The sequence below is a fragment of the Poeciliopsis prolifica genome, unplaced genomic scaffold (assembly GCF_027474105.1).
Source record: "Poeciliopsis prolifica strain line A6 unplaced genomic scaffold, Auburn_PproV2 SCAFFOLD157, whole genome shotgun sequence".
Taxonomy (NCBI): Eukaryota; Metazoa; Chordata; class Actinopteri; order Cyprinodontiformes; family Poeciliidae; genus Poeciliopsis; species Poeciliopsis prolifica.
The window spans coordinates 1-20,495 of record NW_026562532.1 but is presented as its reverse complement, the minus strand read 5'-3'; the positions used below and the strand labels follow the sequence as shown (position 1 = coordinate 20,495).

The window sequence follows — 20,495 nt, the reverse complement described above, 5'->3', positions numbered from 1 at the left end:
AGGTGAGCAGCAGAAACCTGTTTTATTTAATTGTTGGTCATTTATTGAGACAATCTGAGGACATTGGACGGAGGAGCAAACGCTCCACGGACGGAGGTCCCAGCAGTGACCTGGCTCTCCGGGTGAGGCAGGAGGAAGGAGCTGCAGGGCGGGGATCCGCTCTGAGCACCAGAGCTGCTCAGAAGAACCGGACGGATCCGAACCGTGTAGGGAGTCAACTTTTAAACATCCAGAGACTTTGTTTTAATATCCTTGTTCTTATCATCTTTAGTTTAATGTAATTGAGAAATTGTATGTATTAAAAGAAAAGTGACAAATGTCTATATAACTGCACAATGCCATGTTTTAACAAATGTCCCAAGTAGCAATAACATATTTTGAAAGAAAGGAAAAAATTAAATCCATGTGTCTTTACTGCATTGAGGTGATGTTTCGTACGCAGGCAAAATAAATCCAATTCCCAAAACTTGAAGGTTGTTTTTAGTTTATTTTTCTGTTTACTGGAAAATCAAATGTTTTCTGCTTCTTCTTCTGCTCTGGTGAAGAAAAAAAAACAAAACCCAGTGCTCCTGAACCACTCCCTGTAGTTATAGAAAACGGACCAACAGTTCTTCCTCTCACACTTAGAAAAATCTACAAATAAACTTTGTAAATCTCAAAATATAAAGAAAGAATGAATTACTGTAATTTGTAGAATTCACTCACTGATATTTTCTCCTCATGAATTATAACAGACTGATTTTCTGAAGATGTTTTATAATGACACATTTTATGAGCTGCAGAGAAACAAAACGTCCACAAGTCTCACTTCGTCATTATCACCACAGGGGGCAGTAGTGATCATTAAAACGTTTTTATTTTTCTGCACATTTTCTATTTATTTTAGTTTTTTTTTATTTCTTGCATTTGTAAACCACAAGTTACTTTAAAACACACCCGATAATAGTAAAAGACAGGTAATTGAATTTACTTAGTTGGGCCGGATCAAAAGACTCTGAATTCTCGGGAGCCTAGGTGTGAATAACAAGGGAGTGCACAAAGTGTTAATAAGAAAGAGTAAAATTTAATAATATAAACAATTGTGGATCCACATGTACAATGGTAACAAAATTGCGCGTTTTTGTTTTTTTTTTAACAACAGTCGTTTCAATGTATCAGTCAATTCAGTGTTTGTCCAGTCTCTTCCAATGTGGCAGTCAATTCTCTTCAGTATTTCAAGGACAGTGACCAGTCGGGTCACTATCTACCATCTCACTGGGTTTTCTGGACTGGGACTCGCCATCCCAATTCAGGAGAACTGGGTCTTGAAGTCTCTGGGCACTCCAGGCCAAAAGTGCACCGAAACATGGGAAAGAAGAAAAAACAATACAAACCTGACCTGGAACAAGGCCAAAGTAAAACATCTTAGAATATAAGATGCCAATATCAATTAAACCTATGTATCAATAAATTGTAATTCAGAGGGCTTCCATCATTGCTGAAGTTTTTCTATTCAAGTTGTACAAAAATCATCAGTTTATCAGGATACAACGTTACTTAGACATCAGTAAAACTAAAGAAATTAGCTTAATATGTGGTAAAGAAAAAAAATAAAATCATAATAATTATGATATATTTCACTCTAAAAGTGCCGGTACATCTTCAACACTATAAATTTCTTGTAATGCACGGAAAAAGCACTTAACTGAAATATAATATACAGAACAATAATACAAAATCTTACTGTATTATGTTATTTTTGTTAAATTAGGTCAAATATTACGTATTTTACTGAGCCAACTGCTGAGCGCGTGCGGTCACTCACCGATGCTATGATGCTAACGGGGATTTTTCCCAGTAGCAGCTGCTCTAAAACGACTTTCATAGATAAAAAAAATAATTTACTATTTTCAATTATATATTTTGCGAAACGATACCAATATTGTTTTTCTTACCGTTTGTCCAGATTTTAGAAGCTCTTTCAGGCTCCAACGGAACCAACGGTTAGGTATGAGCTCTCAACCTAGTCTGATGCGTTCTGAGCAGAATCACAGCGCAGTAGTGAAAGGGGCGGGACAATCAACCCCATTGGCTGATGTAATATCAGACCACGCCAGACATTGGTTCTCCAAACCATTAGCGCAACAATCACTAAAGGTCTATTTCACAGTTTTTAAAGATTTTTAGCACTTTTATATTTATATTTTTGAGTAAAACAAAACACAAAATCTATTTATACTTTCCAATCTTGTGAAAAAAAAGACATCAAATTAACATCATTAACTTTTCACTTTTGTTTTTAACACTAGATTGCACTTTCATTAATTTATGGTTCATTGATTTGAGACTAAGTTCAGTTACAAACCTTTGATTTATTACATCAAAGCAAATATATTAGTATTAATTGAACATGGGTAAAAGTCCATGCATCTGTCCTGATAACAGTGTTATGTTTTTAAAGAAACCAGAAAGAAGTTTTTTTCTTTCTAGAGTCTTTATGAGGGGAAAACCCCCATAAAGTTTTAAAGTCTATTATTGTTAAACTCCAGTGACAAAATAATATTTGTGTGTAAATAATTGTGACATTTTAGTTTTAAAGTTCCTTAAGTTCTAATGTAGCTGTTAAAACTTTCCTCAGAAATTTGCAGCCCGTTTTCTTTTTTTGCACTTTATTATATTTGAAATATAGATGTATATAAATGTGTAAGTTTTAAAGAAACGTCAAGACATTGTAATTAAGACATGAACTAAATATAATCATTTAGTTCAGAGTTTTTTTCTGAAATTTTATTGAAATTATCAAAATAAACATTTTTGCTAATTTGTGTCATAGTTTTATGTTTTCACATTTTCTCAGCAAAGTTGATCAAAACTATTTTCTAATTCATAGTTTCATCTTTTCCCATTTCATTAGAACAAAGAAACAGTCATTTTTAGTGATTTAGAGCTTCAGGAAATAAAAGCGGACGGCTGCACAGTGGAGCAGTTGGTAGCTCTGTTGCCTTGCAGCAAGAAGGTCCTGGGTTTGATTCCCGTTGTCTTTCTGCTTGGAGTTTGTATATTCTGAGTTTGCATGTTCTCCCTGTGCATGGTGGGTTCCCTCCAGGGTCACCGGCTTCCTCCCACAGTCCAAAAACATGACTGTCAGGTTAATTCGTCTCTCTAAATTCTCCCTCGGTGTGTGTGTGTGTGTGGGGGGTTGCGTGTGTGTGTGTGTGTGTGTGTGTGTGTGTGTGTGTGTGTGTGTGTGTGTGTGTGTGTGTGTGTGTGTGTGTGTGTGTGTATGGTTGTTTGTCTTGTCTGGACCCTGCGACAGACTGGCGACCTGTCCAGGTGACCCCTGCCTCTCATCTGCAGCTGGATAGAAAATAGATGGAAGAAAGCAGAGCTGCTGTTTTGTCCACATGGTGGCGCTCTAAGCTCTGACTAAAAGCTGCTCAGCAGTGAAAGTTAATATTTCTCCTCCTTTCTATCTTTATTCAGTTCTGATGTGAAAATACAGATGCAACACAGATGGTTGCTCATGCAACCATTGCAATCAAGTGTTAGAGCAAAGTCACATTCACATCATGGAGGATGTTGGGCTCTGAGGATGAAGGTTGGGGATCTGGACCAGAATGATCCACAAGCCTCACTGAGTTTGGTTCTTCTTTAAGATCCGTTCATCTTCTGCTTCCTTAAATAGAAACCAAGAACCAAACCAATAATCAGTGCAACGATCAGTAGGCCTCCAATCATCGGTCCAATATGTTTGTTTTTGCTTCCATCTTCTTTTCTTTCCTCTTGTTTTCTGTAAAACAGAATCAGAGCTGAAGGTCAAAATCCATTTCTCTTCATCTGCTGCTCTCAGATCAGCTGCTTTCTGCAGCAGCTTTAGGAAACACAATCATCTGGTCAGAACCAGAACCACATCTGGCCTTAAAGGGATATTCCCCCTCAGATTAGCCGCAGCCACACAGAGACTCTAAAGACATTTTCACCTGTAAGAAGATTCACTGATCTGAACATTAAAACACTTTATGCAGCTTCCTTCTTTCACTGGAATATAGAAACCAGGAAAACTCACCTGTAGGAGGCGCCACAACCAGGAAGACGATCCCAATGGGGTCAGAGGTCAAATTGTATATCTTTCTTCCGGTTGCTTCTCTCTGTAAAACTCGACACTCGTATTTTCCTGTGTCGCTGGTTTTCACGTTGCTCAGAAGCAAAGTCACGTCTCCGTCCTCCATCCGTCTGTCCTGCAGATCCACCCGGTTCCTAAAAGATGGATGCTGGTTCTCTGGATCCAGCTGCTCATCTCTGAACCGGAGGACATATTCTGGTTCCAGCTCCGGACGGGTCCACTTCACAAACACAACAGGTTTGTTGTTGGGGAGTCGGCATGGCAGGGAGACTTTCTGTCCAGGAACAGCTGAGATGTTTTTATGAACTACAGGACAGAGAAAACAGAGCAGAAAGGTCAGAGGTCAAAGTGAACCGGTCCACTTCTACAGCAGCAGCAGAGACACTGGACTATGACCTGGATTGGAACAACGGATCAGGGCGCAGTTTCCACACTAAAAGTTGGCGTAGTACAAATTTATGAAAGTGTGCTGCACAAAAACTTTGAATGCATAAAGTCGTGCGTCTTTCCTTTATAAATCCCAATTTGCAGGAAATAGACAGCAGCTGCTGGTCGCCTCGTCGTCTCCATAAATGCAAATGTAAATGAATAGAAACACCCAGAAATCTGCCACCACGTGAACCAATACATGGCAACGTCCTTGATTGTTAGTATCCATCCATCCATCCATCCATCCATCCCATCCATCCATCCATCCATCCATCCATCCATCCATCCATCCATCCATCCATCCATCCAGCCATTCATCCATCCATCCATCCATCCATCCATCCATCCATTTCCATTTCTTACACCCTTGTACCTAAAGGGGTTGGGAGGTGCTGGTGCCTGTCCAGCTACGTTCTGGGCGAGAAGCGGGGTCAGCCTGGACAGGTCGCCAGTCTGTCGCAGGACAATTGTTGTTATAAGTATTTATAATAATAACATATTTTATTTAAAAGGTGCTTTCAGGGCTCTTAAGGTAGCCTCACAAAAATAAAAATAATACATTTTAAATGAAGAACAACTCCAAATACTAAAAAAAAGAAAATAAAGAGCAAAAGCCTGAGCAGCAGATCGTTCAGACAGAGAATCAGAGACTCCATTGAGTGGAAATGTGGACGTTTATTCTAAATAGAGAAATCATATTTACAAGTTTACATTTACAGAATAGAGATGCTGTTTGTCCCTAAAGGTGCTTTCATAAAGCGGGAGTCTGCAGCTGGACCGGTACCGGTACCGGTACCATACCACAAGGCTCCTTTTGCTCAGAGCTCCAGGATGATCAGTCTGGATTAATCTAAACACTAATAAACCATCATCAATATTTCCCCGTCTGTCCTGCAGATCCACCCGTTTCCTAAAAGATGGATGCTGGTATATGATCTCTGATCAATCGCTCCTCTGAATCCTTCCATTGGTGACGTTCTCAATCAGAACCAAAGATCCACAATTTGCAGCTCACATTCATTGTGAACACACCTTGATCATCTTAAAAATAATCCAACCTGTTTGGAGTTAATCTGCTGATCAAAGCCTGTTTTCTGTTTTAGTGAGAATGAATTTATCCATAGATGCATTTCGACCAAAGTCTTTATGAGACAAAACCTGAGGAGACGTAATATTTACATTTTAGTGAGGTTTTCACATACTTTTATTTTCTTTATTTTGTTTGCACGTTAGCTCTGAAGATAAATGTTGATCAGTTTCATCGTTTATGTTTAAACAATGAAACATTAAAATCATAAAACTAACATCATGTTTGATTCTTCTTGGTCTAAATAACTGAATGAAGTCGGATTTCAGTGGATTTAGGTGAGTTTTGACACTATGTAATTTGATATCTTTCACAGAAAACGTTTGCGTGGCACATTTTCATGCCAGGGAAAATGTTTACATAGTTTTAGTGCTGCTCGCTTTATACATGAGGCCCCTGGACCTCAACACAAGAACTGTTGTTAGAATCAGAAATAATTTGCTTCAAATTATCTAACAAATATTTTTGTTATTTGTTGATGAATGTATTTTATTCAGTTATTCAAACTTTTCAGTTGGTTTAAATCCCTTTTTGATTAAGTAATCTTGGATCTATAAGATATGTTGTTTCTAAAAAAACCCAAAACATCTTATTTCTAAAATTTATCACTATTTCCTAACTCCTGACTCTGGTTGGTTGAGTTTTATTTGCTTACAGATGAACATAGAAGTGCTGCATGTTTTGCTCTCAGCAGAAAATCCACTGAACCCTTTACTTTCATCAGCCTGTGGAAATGTGTTGTTACATCAGTCCAGTCCTTTACATGGCCGTACTCAGGATGAATCTACTAAATAGTTTCTACTTATACTCAACAAAGACCTAAAAAGTTAAAAGAAACATGAAAAAAAAAAAACTCTGACCGAATAACTCACTGTTGAGTCGACAATCTGCTTTGTTGAATCCATCTCCAGTTTTCACGTTGCACAGATACAGACCAGAGTCTTCAGTCCTCAGTCTGGACACATGGAGTCTGATTCGTCCTTCTCTGAGGACGTTTTTGTCGCTCTGGACTCGTCCTGAAAACTGATCATCCTGAGACTCTGAAATCTCAAGTCCATTATGGACCTGATAGAGAACTCGTTCTTTTCTAAGAGTTAACAAAATGCAGTAGATGAACAGTTGCCTCCAGGTTCCCTGAGTCTTGGTGGTGAAGGTCCACTCCAGAGTGATGTTCTGCTTCTCCTCTGCCTGATAGCTGCTCTGTGTCACATTCACTACAAATGTTGCTGCTGAGGAGACAGAGAGGGAAAGAGAGGAGCAGACACACTGAGAACTGGAACATGGGAGTCTTTCAGCTCCATCTAGAGAGCTTTCTGTCACAAAGACAAGATGGAGACTGACCACAGAGACATGAGCTGAGGATGAGGAGCAGCAGGATGCTGGACATCATCTTCATCCTGAGAGAGGAAGAGGAGGACTATCAGTGAACGCACCATTTCTCTGCTGTTTCTCCCTCAGTGTGCAGACCATTCTGTGAACCTTCCTGGACCAGACCCTTTACCTCACTGTCATCACTGAAAACATTTATTGTTATAATAAACTCACTTTACACTATAACTCAACTTCTCCTGTATTGTGTTCTGCATGTGGGCTAGAAACTTAACACCCAATATGACATCCTCTCTTCACTGACAATGTGAGAGATGTATAAAAGAGTTTACACACGTTTCAGACGCTCACTGACAATTAAAAACATTTTCTCATGAAACTTCAGGTAAAAGTTTATTTAACGGCTCAGATGAAAAGTTCTGATCAAAACACTGACAGGAAATAGATCCAGTGATATCAGATCTGCTAATTATTCCTAGAAACCTGAGACGTCCTTCATGCTCTGAGTTAAAGTTCAGTTTAAAACATTTCCATAAAACATTATAAATGGCTCATACTTTTATGACTCTGTTTCAAGTCCAGTTGAATCCAATTTGCTTCACACTGCATTCAGTCACTCATCCATTCACACACTGATGGTGATAAATACATGACAATAACAGCCTCAGCTGCCCTGGAGCAATTTGGCAGAGGCGACTGTGGACCGGTGCCACTGGCAGGTGAAGTGCCTTGCTCAAGGACACTAAGAAAGAAGCAGATTGCCCCAGCAACATGCTAATTTCAGGACAAACTCCTAATATTGTCGTCACCACTGGTCTCTCTAAACACATAAAGTGAAACAGAATAAATTCATCTGAGTAACATAATAGCAGATCTTTGTTTCTGGTCCAGAAATCATTTGGAAATGATTTAAAACATGAATCTGAAGCAAAGCAATAAACGACTTAAAGTCATTATTATAATCTAATATGTCAAACAGAACAAGTTCAAATAAATCTGTTCTTTGTCAAGAAGTTTGGTTTCTTTTTCTCCTTTTCTTTCTGAATCAAATAGTCTATATTATAATTAAAGCCATTACTACGGTGGCCCTGAGGTGCAGACCACTTCAACAAATTCAAAAACAACATTAACAAAATGGAAAGGGTGTGTCCCAGTTGGAGACCTGAGAAATGGACAATAGGCATGATTACATATATGCTGAGTCCTGCTTATGTTACCATTATCGTGATAGTAGCAGTAGAGAAAATGTGCTGCATGGACTAGTTTCAACAGTTGTACAGTACAAAGTCGCCCACTGCCTCTAACTTTCACAGGTCTAATATGTGGAAACCTTGTGTTTGTGTTGAACCTTCCTGCATTCAGCCTTTTGTTTAATATGAACTCAGATTTCCATTAAATCAATTTTGTGCAAAATAAATGACATTATGATTCAGAGATTTCATTTTCATCTACATGTTTTAATGCTGCAGTCATGGACCTAAAACCTTTTTTCACAGCTAATCAATAAATGATGAGCAACTTATTTAACCTGATTCCTTCTTTATCATGTTTACAGTTTTGGTTCAAGGTTCAGTTTGGCTCATCTTAAAATCTACACCATGTTCTTCAGCAGTTCATCTCAATTAATGATAGAAAATCTTTGTTTCTATTATTGTCTGTGGTTCAGATTCTCTAAAAGTGTCAGAAACCAGAAAGTCAACTGATTATTTTAAATGCATCTGATAAACAATAGAAAAAAGATTTTTATCATTTTAACAAGTTCTAGTGAGTCAACAACACTAATGATTATCAAGCTGTTAAATATTTTAACAAAGTTCATCTTAAAAGAGTCAGAATAAAAACTGAACAACAATAAACTAGAAACAGACTGACTCACCTGTAACCTGGTGGATAAAACATGTGGAGCGTTAAGTTGTGATCTTTGCTGTTCACCGGAGAGTTTCTGTTTGGCTTTACGTCACAGTGAAGGCAGAACAAGGGTGAAGATCGCAATAGAAACTTTCATGTTACTTGGTTCTGCTAGTCCTGTCAGGCTACCTTCCTGTACTTGTTTCATCTTGTCTTGCTCTGGTTAATAAAACAGCCTCATGCTTCACAAACATGTTCCAGCCCTTTATATTAAATCCACTTCCTTGAACTGTTTTTATCTTTCTACAATTAATTATTTCATACAATTCTAAACACATTTTCAGCCACTAAAGCTGATTTTCCACTTTGATTTTTCTCTGAACTTTAATATGAACATGAAGGTGAACATGATTAAAGTCCAGATGTTAGAAAACAAAAATAACTCAGAATCCTTCAATCTAATAATGTGAAAAATAACCAGTTAATGATGCAAACAGGTTTAGAAGATTCAAATCAATAACAAACAGAAATCATCCAAATAAGGGAGAATAAGAGCTGATGGACCATTAATGCACAAAAACTTCATGCTGTGAAACAAAAGAGACTAAAATAAAAATTAAAAATCTTATTAGTTGAGTAAAATTTAACCGATATAAAAAACAGAAATAGAACATAACATTTTAATAATAATAGAAATCAAAATAATGCTGTAGCCAATTAAAGAGAATATTTAATAGGATAAAATAAAACTGGATAAAAAACAAAATGGCGCATCAGGTCGAAGAGAATTATGGAAGTCCATGTAAAAGTCCAGCCTGCTGCTGCCGTTACATCAATCAATAGCACATTTATCTGATCCTCTATTGTTTTTTAAATAGAAAAATGTTCTGCTACTCTTTCACACTGACGATGAGACTCAGTTTAATTATTGAAACTGAAACAAAAACAAAAAAATCCCCCATCTGCAGTGATGTTGACAGTTAAATCTGTGCCCCAGGGTGAGAGATGACTGTTTGCTGTGTACAGTGGAGTCTAAACCTAAAACTTCCTTGGTGCTCAGAGGAAAAACCCCACAGAACAAACCTGCTTCCTCCTTTTATTCTTTCCTCCAGATTGAGCTGCTAAGGTTACAGCAGATGTTCCCAAAGATTTCCTGGTCCCTCCCTATGGATTAAAATAAAATCCCCCCAAAAAGAAAAAAAAAATCAACTGGACACACATCGTTCAACCAGACATAAACCTTCACACATATTATGTTTTCAAACTCCGCTGAAGTTTATTTCACACATCAGGTTTCAACAAAACAAACTACAAAACATCTTTACAGGGAAACACTTATGTGTAAGTTTTTCATTCGTCCATGCCGCTTCCACGCTGTCTCCTCAGCGGAGGGAGTCGTGTTTTCAAAACCAAAATGTTGTCAGTTCTGAGGACAAGCATGTCAAGAAAGGTAATCTAGCCGTCCAGTCCAAGTCAAGCAGCAGAATTTGACTAAACTGAATGAGATGGAGCTCTGGGAAGGTGAACCAGGCAGGTTCTGCTCCAGAGGAGATAAGAGGATTGTTCATGCTATGGTAACGTTTACACATCCTTTCAAAATAAGATACAGATCCTCTACAAAAACGAACATTTTACTTTTGTGAAAATTTTAACTGAGGATAATAATAATGGAGCCCTGAGGTTGTTTCTCTGCAACAAGACACAGAAGTGATGCTGATGCACAGGGTGTTTGGTCTCTACAGTTTGAAGCTTCATTGCCTCATTAACATCTGGTCACCATATTATGCAGAGCAGCTTGGACTGTGAGAATCACCTACCGGGATAAATCCATTCTCCTGTCTCTTCTCTGGCCTTTTTCCCTTCGCAAAGAAACTTTCCAAAGAATCTGATCTGTTTCTGACTCATTTTGCTCAGCTCGTTTCTGCTCAGCTCGTAACAATACATCACTGGTCTTAATGTTAAACTCTGACAGGAACTCAGTTTCATGTTGAACTGTTCTTCATTGACCTCAATTTGAAACATAAATCATTTTTAAAGTGCTGAGGTTGCACATTGTCTCACAGTAGTGTAATGGTTTTTAATTGGGATTAATTAGTTTGCCTGATAGTTCAGATTGAGATCAAATAATCTCCATGGAGAAACATCAGTGTTTCTTTTATGTCTTGGTTCAAACGACTTCATTTACTTGTTCAGGCTTTTCCTCTCCTAACGTTTCTCATGTTCACTGAGGCCTGAGCAGCAAAGTGAAGATAATTCATCTGATAAATATCAGAGTCTGAACTTCTAGTGAATTTGCTGGGACCAATCAGGTGTTCAATATTCAGAGGTGGATCTATTTAATGATGACTTTGAACTCATTCAAAGATGATTTTTCAACACTTCTGTTCCATATTTAAGTGATTTTGTTTGTTGCTTTGCATTTCTAACAGTTTTTTTATTAAACTTGTAAAAAGTGGCATTAATTTTTTCAGGTGAAATTCTGAAGGTTTTGTAATTTTGCAGAATTGTTTTGTATTTTTCTGTTATTTCCTGATGATCAAACTTTCACATATTGTTAAAAAGTACTTTATCATTTTCATGAGCTGTAAATAATATTTCAATATTTCTCAATAAATCTATATTTACAACCTTGTTGTCTGAGGCTTGTATTAGACAAAGTGATAAATATTCAGATTGGGGATTTGAAACAGTTTCTGTTTTTGCTTCATCCTTTCAGCATTTTTGATAAAATCTCTTGTTTTACATGATGTCATGAGTCCAGTAATTTTAGAAATGTTAATGATTTCCCAGACATTCAGTGGGAAACAAAATGAAGATTGTCTTGCTAAAATATTCTCAATTCATGTTTAGTCAGGTTTCAAACAGCTCCTCCCTTCACTGTGGTTTATTGACATCCTCTTTTCTTTCACTTTCACTTCTCTGTGGTTTATTTTCAGGTTGTCTCTTTTCATCAGGCTGGTTGAAGAGAAGCTTTTACTTCTGATTCAGTTGTTTTTTTTCCTTTCTGGAAACATAATTTCGTCTGAATAATCAATAAAAAGGTGAGCAGCTCTAATATAATCATATTCTTAATGTTTTTAGGTTTTCAGCTTTTGTTACGTTGCTGATCAAGACAGCAGATTAAAATGTTGCTTTGTGTTCAGAAACTAAAATGTTCAAATAAATACTTTATTTGATGCACATTATGCATTTGAATCGTGTTCGGATAGATGTAAGTTTGCAGCTCAGACACAAAGTTAAAAGTCAACAGATGTTTTGTGCAGAAAACCAGGAAATGCAAATATTATCTTGATGAACAAAATGTTTTATATTTAACATCAGAAATAATATTTGAGCTGCTTAATTCAGAATCTGAACCAAAGGACTTCTAGTTGATCTAACATGAACATTATTAATTCACTTGGTTAGAAAGTTTAGGAATAAAACAAAAGAATCGGAAAAGATCAAACGTTGCCGGACAGCTGGTGCCACCTAGTGACAGAAACATGTTACTGCATGTTGCAGAGAAAATCAGGATTTATGTTGAAACTTTTATTCTAAAGTAGAGACTTTAGTTAGTTTGTGATAATAAATGAGACTTGAGACAGTCAACCTTTTTGCATAATTATTATTCAGGTGAATATTTTGACCATAACATTATTTTAGGCTTATTTTCTAACTCCAAGCTGAATCTTAATATCAGGTGATGTGTGGCTTTGGCCTGAACAGATCAATAATTGTGAACATAGATATTCCTCCAATCATGGCTCTACTTACACATTCAATCTTGAACATTCATGTTTGAAGTAAATTAATATTAAAGATTAAATGAGAATCTTTAGTTTCTGATAATGGTCCAAACTAAAACTTGCCCAGTTATTGTGCAGACAGTGTATTTTTATCACTGATAATCAGATTAATCTTGAGGATTAGATTAACTAGACGACATCAGAATGTAGATGATTTGTTTCTAACTGCATCTCAGTGACTCTTCCATTTACATTAATATTATTAACATTTATTTGGAAGGATAAATATTTTCATTTGTAACATGTTTTAGTGTCTCTGTGTAATGAGAGATTGAAAATAATCACTGTAATATAGAAATATATGGTTTAGTTTTGTTGTCTCTTGAATTTTTTTTTTTTTTTTCTAAAAACTGCAGCTTTGTTATAAAATAAACAACTAACAATCAAAAGGAGGACAGAAGAAATGGAGGAATGTTTAAGCCGGGAACCAGGTAAATACTCAATATGTTATTATACTCATAAAATTAGTTTAACGTAGTGAGTGATGATGTTCAGCTGTCTCTCCTCCTCTTCCTCTCTCAGGATGAAGATGATGTCCAGCATCCTGCTGCTCCTCATCCTCAGCTCATGTCTCTGTGGTCAGTCTCCATCTTGTCTTTGTGACAGAAAGCTCTCTAGATGGAGCTGAAAGACTCCCATGTTCCAGTTCTCAGTGTGTCTGCTCCTCTCTTTCCCTCTCTGTCTCCTCAGCAGCAACATTTGTAGTGAATGTGACACAGAGCAGCTATCAGGCAGAGGAGAAGCAGAACATCACTCTGGAGTGGACCTTCACCACCAAGACTCAGGGAACCTGGAAGAATCTGTTCATCGTCTGTGAAGTGATCACAGATCATGGAGTCTTAGTTCTCTATCATGTATATAAAGGTGTTGAGTTTCCAGAGTCTCAGGATGATCAGTTTTCAGGACGAGTCCAGAGCGACAAAGACGTCCTCAGAGAAGAACAAATCAGACTCCATGTGTCCAGACTGAGGACTGAAGACTCTGGTCTTTACCAATGTCAAGTCACAGAATATGGATGGGGCTCTGCCAGCCTTCAACTGAACGTTACCAGTAAGTTTAACTCAAAGAGTAAGTCATACTCAGTGTTTTTAAAAGATTTATGACAATAAACAAATATCCTTTAACTTCCTGATTTACCAACAAGTGAACAAATCACCAGGAATTTAGGAACTTAAAACTACAGAGATGACGACGTTTGTTCAATTTTTAATTAGTCAAACCAGAAATCAGGACGAACATTGTACCAAGAGTTTGGCTCATTTAGAAATAATGCAACTGGATAACAGAAACATTGTTTAAAAAACATGATTTCAAAGCAAATTTTAAATGACAACATGGTGGTTTATCTCTTTCTGTCAAGTTATGGTTTCTGGCCAAAACCATGACTGCAGTCATGAAACATTTAGTTTGTCCTTATTTATTATTTGTGGAGAATTTTAGTTGGAGGAAACTTTTAAATCTTTAAGGTTTATGAAAACATTCCCAAAAAGCATTTGAATCATAGAGAAATGACTTCATAAGATTATTTTCAGTGTTATGTTCCCTGCTATGTTTCAACTGGGTGATAGATCAATGTGGATTATTGATTCTCTTTTTCTGAACATTTAATTAGTGAAGAATCTGGATTTTTTTTTCACTAGTGCCTTGATAATGTTAACATGTATCAGGTCTTTGAATTCAGATCAATATTTGCTGTCATTTGTTATTTCACTTTTTGGAAAAAAAGTGAAAAAAATATAATTGGATTTAGAAAGAGACATATTTAGTTGCTACCAAATTGGTAGAAACTACAACTGAACCTTTTGCTGACTTGTTTCAGAAGCTCCTGATGTTGGACCCACAGCGACAACTGAACCCGAGAGGAAAGAAACCTCCCACCTTGGACTGATATTCATTCTTGTGGTTGTATTTGTTCTGATCTTTGGTATTAGTATTATTTACTTTATCAGAAAGAGGAAACGAAAAATTCTGATGAGGTTGAACACCATCAGATCCACAGACCTTGAGGACTTTAATCCTGTGTGACGTCAGTTTTAATCTGAACCAACAAAAGTTTAAGTCCAAGACTCTTCAGGCTTTGGCTGGAACAGAATAACAGACGGTTTTTCCTCAACTTTTTAAAATAAATAAAATACAACCCGGGAGAATATAATACATACTTATTTCATTTTGTGGTTGAATCTTATTAATCAAAAATTATATAGAAATATGTAAAATCTCCTTTTTCTGTGCTCTATCTTTATATTTGTACAAAACATTTTATTTTATAGCACATCACTATTATTTTCTGTTTATACACAATATCTTTGTACAGCTATTTATAAATATTTATCCTGTATAGCACTTCTGGATAGATGTAAATTACATTTCGTGACAGCAATGACAATAAAGTAAAATTTTATTCTATTCGGCTGAACGTTCATTATTTCATTATTTTGCCTTCTTACTGATTATTTGACAAAGTTAGAGTTACGTTGCACTATATTTGTTTTAAAATTTTAAAGCTGCTGCTTTATAACAGATTATTATAATATGTTGTAAATTTCCCAGAACAGGATGCTATTTTATCAATCTTTAGTTTTTATTTGTGATTCTGTATAACATCATCTGTTTTTTGTTTTTTTTTTTACGGTTTTTATTCTCATTTCTGCACTGGAAGAATAGTTTCTAACACAATAAATGTGGATTATTTACGTTATTTATCTTAACATTTAATCTCGACTCCAATTAGTTTTTTCTCATGAAACTTGTCGTGTGGATTAAAGGCAGATTTTTCCTTCACTCTTTCAGTTTTTGCCTCATTTGTGCAACGTTTTCTTCTGTCAAATATTTTCTGTGGCATTTTCTATTGGAAAGTGATTTTGGAGTCTCATCGATGCTTAATGTTTGTGCTCTGATTGAAATGATTTATTACGGCTCGTATTTTTTTTTGCTAGTATTTTTCCACTAGTAAAATTCAACCTGTTGGTCATCATGTGGATAAAGATGTGAATTTGTTTCTTTAGTCCTGCTGTTGAAAGAAGAGTCATTTTGAGTCTCTGTTCTTCACATCTGCATTAGAATGAAGCATTATGATGATACACAAGACTCATCATGGGATTAAATATATCATCCAATCTGCAGCTGAATTATATAGTTTTATTATAATGAACTATTTTATTAAACTAATCGAATTTCCTTCTTAGATTTTTGACAATAAGAAGTTTATTCTTCCTCAAAGGCTGAAATAACTCTTTAAATGTTAAAATATACTAAAACATTTGCTACAATAGTTTGTGCATGAATTGAACTATAACGCTGTGACTTTCAGTTTCATTCATAAAAACATCACAGTTGCAGTTTTTACTATCTTGTTAATTAAACGTTTCACAAAAAAATAAAAAAAACTCTTTGGTTCTTAATTTGTACCAAAATAATCCTGTCAAATATACAAATAGAAAATACTCTTTACAATGTTGGCAAATATTTATTTCAAATGTTTTTTACACATGTATTTGGTGTTAAAACATTTTCATTTTATGTTTTAATCATTTTTAGTTAACAGGTTTGAGTCTTTGTTTAATTTAACTTGAGCAGAAAAACCAGTTTGTAACCTGAGAGTTAAACCTTCATGTTGTCAACACAGGCAAAGCTCCTCCCAGGTTTCAGTCACGAGTGAATCTGATGCAACAGATGCAGAAAATGAAATAATTTATGGGACTTTCCTCATTCTCAGTCACTGCCTGTTTGTCTCTCTTACTGAAAATAACAATCACAGTGAGGAGGATCAGCTCACGACTCGACTACAAAGTAAGTATCTGAAACTTCACAGTCTGTGTCTTTATATTTTTAATTGTCACACACTATTATTGTTTAAAGCAGTGACTGATGCAGTATCACAGATCAGAGAGTTAATCCATTTTACTGTAAAACAGATTTAATGCAGTCGCTGCTATTTCTGTTCAGTAGAAAACAAACTTGGTGATTTTCAGATGCTTGTTTGATGTAAATATTGAAAAATGTTTCTTCATCTTAAGAGAAATTATTCTGTATGTTCTAAAAAGAAAATTAGGAAAGAAATGTGTAAATAAAAGATGAACTTAAGCGCTCTACAAAAATGTGCTTTGTTTCCACTGGCATTCAGTTTTTTATGTTTATCTTTCCAATTTGTTCTACATTTACAGAAATTAATAATCATGCAGTGAAATCATTAAGATGTTTAATATGTTAATGTGACTGCTATAATACATTAAATTAAACTTTCTACATGGTTTTTATTGAACTAAAGTTTCATTTTTCTCTCTCTTGTTCTTTCACAATAACCTGATTAGCAACTAAACGGTTTTATAATCTGTGTAAAAAGCTGAGAGAGTTCATTTTTATGTTCTCTAAAACAAACATTAACCTGAATGAGGTTTAAAGTTCAGAAATGTTCTGGTATCATTTCAGGTCAATTGAGAGCGATGAATCCAGAGGAAGAGCCACAGTCACACCTGTTTCTCTGGTTTGCATCACGTTACCACGAGTTCTTGGACATCGGCTACAGCTGATAAACAGAAACAAACCAACTGCTCTGACGGTTCCTGGACAAACTGCAGGTGGAGAATTCAAAACATCTGACACCAACATTTCACCGTCATCTTCCAACTCAGTGGAAAGTTTTTTATTCGAGTCACTATGAGAATGAATGTTCTGAGTTTGTTCCTGCTGAGAGAAACTTCTCTGGTTTTTATTTGTTGCTGCGTTTCAGCAGATCCAATAATAAAATCATTTCCTGTTTTCATCAGTTTATTGGAAACAAATAAAGTAAATAAATAAAGATTCTCCTTTCAAAACACATCAAGAAGTGAGAATAAGAACCAGTAATGCTACCGACTGTAATAGTTAAAATATCCAGCAACGAAGCCGATTTTTACTTTTAAAAGTTTATTCTGTGTTTGAATTTGTTTTCAGTTAATTAATTTACAGAAATTAGGTAAACAGTCTTTTTACTGAAAAAGATATTATTGACCTTATTGTTAAAATGAAACTGAACTTTATGTGGTAAAGGCCTGTGAAATTATACATCATTAATTAATTGACATTTTCTGATTCCTGGTTAATTACATGATTTTAATGTAATGAGATATTCATTTTTTAGTAATTAATTTTCCCTTTTGGGCTTTAGCTCTTATAGCTGAAAGATCGATAGCTTCCTAACAATTATTCAACAACCATAAATTAAACTTTTCTGTTACTAAAACACTGAAAAGTTCCTCTTTGTTTTGCAGAAACGTCTCTTTGGTTTTTGTTCTTCTGACCCTGAGAAAATGAGTTTATTCTTCTTCCTCCTTCACCTAACCTGCACTGTGCAGGGTGAGTTTCTACATTTCATGCAAACTCAGGTTTTCTTGTTGCTGCTCTCAGAGTCACATCTTCCTTGTGGTGACACAGTTAACATAGTTGACGTTTCTCTGCAGGAATATTTACAGGCGAAAACCCTCCATCTGTTTACGAAACAGAAGAAGACGACAACTTCACCCTCAACTGGGACAACCTGACCCAAACCAACACGACCCTCACCAAAATGATCTGTTTTCTCCTGCTGAGTCCTCCTAAAGTCCTGTATCGAAAGATAAGTGGCGCTGAGTCTCAGGATGGACAGTTTTCAGGACGAGTTCAGAGTGATGGGACAGAAGGACGACTCAGACTCCACCTGTCCAGACTGAGGACCGAAGACTCTGGATGTTACCGCTGTGACCTGGCTGCCTATAACCAGCTGTTGAGGAAATGGGAGCTGCAGACTTCAGGTAACTCAGCGGATTTTACTCTCTGCTTGCAGCTCATAAATCCTGATCTCCGTCGGTCATCGTGGGTAAAACTGTTTTCTCCTACAGTAACGTTTGTCCTGAACGTGACCAAAACCTCTCGTGGAGAAACGCCTGCGTCTCTGAACACAACAAAGCCTCGCCTCACCGCTACTCCAGGTGGGTGGGCTGTGACCATGGCCACCATAATTATCCCCATGCAGACTGCAGCCTTATCAATGATCTGAAGAAATTTGGTTTATGGGGAGGCATTTGCAAAAACAATAACTTCAAGAAACGTTATTAATCAGGTTGAAATGTGATCATCTGCATTAGAGTCAACGTTCATCTTGTCAGCAATATTTCAAATGCAGCACATGTTGTATAAAAAACACTTTGTGTCTTCTTTCAGAAAATCCAAATCGTCAAATAGTCATGGTTATACTTGTCACAGTTCTGCTAGTTTTCTTGCTGCTTGGCGTTGCGATTCTGGCCTGTAGACTTTTTGGACGACAATGCACAGGTGGGTGTTGTTCACTGTCTCTGATGGACCTGTTCTGTGTTTTGTTGTTGGTCCACATTGACTCCAGTGTGTTTCCAATCCTACAGGTGTAAACAGAAATATGGATGAATTAAAGGACATACAAATAAACGGGAATGATTTTGAAGAGATGAACCTTATGATCAGCCTCTGAGCTGATCATCTTCCATCCACATCTGCTCCAGATGTTCACCAATCATCTCTTTGATTTTTGGCTCCAGAGACTCTTCTAACAATTACCATCAGTTTATGGAATAGAAACTGCCTGAGTGTATTTATTTATCCTGACAATTTCCTTCTTCTCTGATCAATTTTAATGGCGTTTCTGACAAAAAGTGGAATTTTGCAAAACTGAAATGTATTTACTCAACCCATCAAAGCAGTTATGTGTGTGTATGTATATATATATATATATATATATATATATATATATATATATATATATATATATATATATATATATATATATATATATATATATATATATATATATATATATATATATATATATATATATATATATATATATATATATATATATATATATATATATATATATATATATATATATATATATATATATATATATATATATATATATATATATATATATATATATAGCCTAGATGGCATTGAATCATTTAACTAAATATTAATGTTCTTAGGGTTTCATTGATCAACTTTTAGGGTTTGCTTAATTTTGATTAGCAAAGTTATGTTTTATGTTACTGCTCATATTTGATGTAAGATATGTTTTACAGTTTACTTTAAAAATTAAAATGAAGAAAAGAACTTATCTTTCTGAATGAAAAGTTATTTATCAAGAAAAGGAAGGTGGTTTTCCTCTCAGCTCTTTCTATTGCAAGAATAAGGACAGTAAGAAGACATGCTCAGTGTTTCAGTCTGATTTGTTCTTTTACAGTCACTCACTACCTACTGAAACTTTAGTTAATGCAAAGTTTCTCACTGAGTTCCAGTAGAGTGAAAATACAATCATAAAATTATACAAACTAAAGAAACAAATTTCTAAAACGACACTAACAACGAACCTCTCAATAACATTTAATTTACTTTTTATCACAATATTCGATAGTAGTGAATATTGAAGGCGAAGGAACAAAGAGGAAAAGTCAAAGCAGAACCAAAAGTCCGAGCCACAAATGAATATTAAGAAGAAATGGCAGGAATAGGAATAGAGGAAGCAATGCAAGATAAATTTACAATGTTTTATGAAGGTCCAATCTAAACTAGATGCACTTACAGTCTGTATGATAGTTTATTAATTTTATTATTGTATTTATTTTATTATTTATTATTTTATATAATACATGTTAGAATTAATAGATGTTTAATGACATCTTGTCCTTTATTATTGTAATCTAATGCAAAGTTACAGATTGACCAGCAGATGTCGCCCTATTCAAACGAATCAAAATGCTGGAATCAATTCAACATTTCTGCTATTAGTGAAACAGACTATCAGAAGGGTCAGAATAAACCGAGAAAGATGAGATTCTTTAAGTTTTGCAACCAGATGCTGCAGATCTTCTATAAGTCTGATGTTGAGAACCTAATCGGTTCTGCTGGAGCAGCAGCATCATAATGG

The 20,495-nt window shown here is 35.7% G+C and overlaps 3 protein-coding genes across 3 annotated transcripts; 2 read left to right on the top strand and 1 right to left on the bottom strand.

Moving 5' to 3' along the window:
* Nucleotides 1-3,915: 3,915 nt before the first annotated feature.
* On the bottom strand, nucleotides 3,916-8,879 carry LOC129356133 (uncharacterized). The gene is made up of 5 exons (XM_055025736.1): nucleotides 8,824-8,879; nucleotides 6,960-7,015; nucleotides 6,491-6,847; nucleotides 4,046-4,408; nucleotides 3,916-3,959 (listed from the first exon to the last, which is right to left on the bottom strand). Exons 1-5 carry the CDS (start codon nucleotides 8,844-8,846, stop codon nucleotides 3,916-3,918), a joined length of 843 nt encoding a protein of 280 aa, XP_054881711.1. The 5' UTR covers nucleotides 8,847-8,879.
* Nucleotides 8,880-12,966: 4,087 nt separating this feature from the next.
* LOC129356141 (uncharacterized) lies at nucleotides 12,967-14,659 on the top strand. The gene is made up of 4 exons (XM_055025744.1): nucleotides 12,967-13,014; nucleotides 13,106-13,161; nucleotides 13,274-13,633; nucleotides 14,403-14,659. Exons 1-4 carry the CDS (start codon nucleotides 12,995-12,997, stop codon nucleotides 14,606-14,608), a joined length of 642 nt encoding a protein of 213 aa, XP_054881719.1. The 5' UTR covers nucleotides 12,967-12,994; the 3' UTR covers nucleotides 14,609-14,659.
* Nucleotides 14,660-16,293: 1,634 nt separating this feature from the next.
* Nucleotides 16,294-19,277, top strand: LOC129356134 (uncharacterized). The gene is made up of 7 exons (XM_055025737.1): nucleotides 16,294-16,372; nucleotides 17,012-17,160; nucleotides 17,833-17,917; nucleotides 18,022-18,351; nucleotides 18,439-18,528; nucleotides 18,761-18,871; nucleotides 18,958-19,277. The coding sequence occupies exons 3-7, from the start codon at nucleotides 17,872-17,874 to the stop codon at nucleotides 19,041-19,043; spliced, it is 663 nt and encodes a 220-aa protein (XP_054881712.1). The 5' UTR covers nucleotides 16,294-16,372; nucleotides 17,012-17,160; nucleotides 17,833-17,871; the 3' UTR covers nucleotides 19,044-19,277.
* The last annotated feature ends 1,218 nt before the right edge of the window (nucleotides 19,278-20,495 follow it).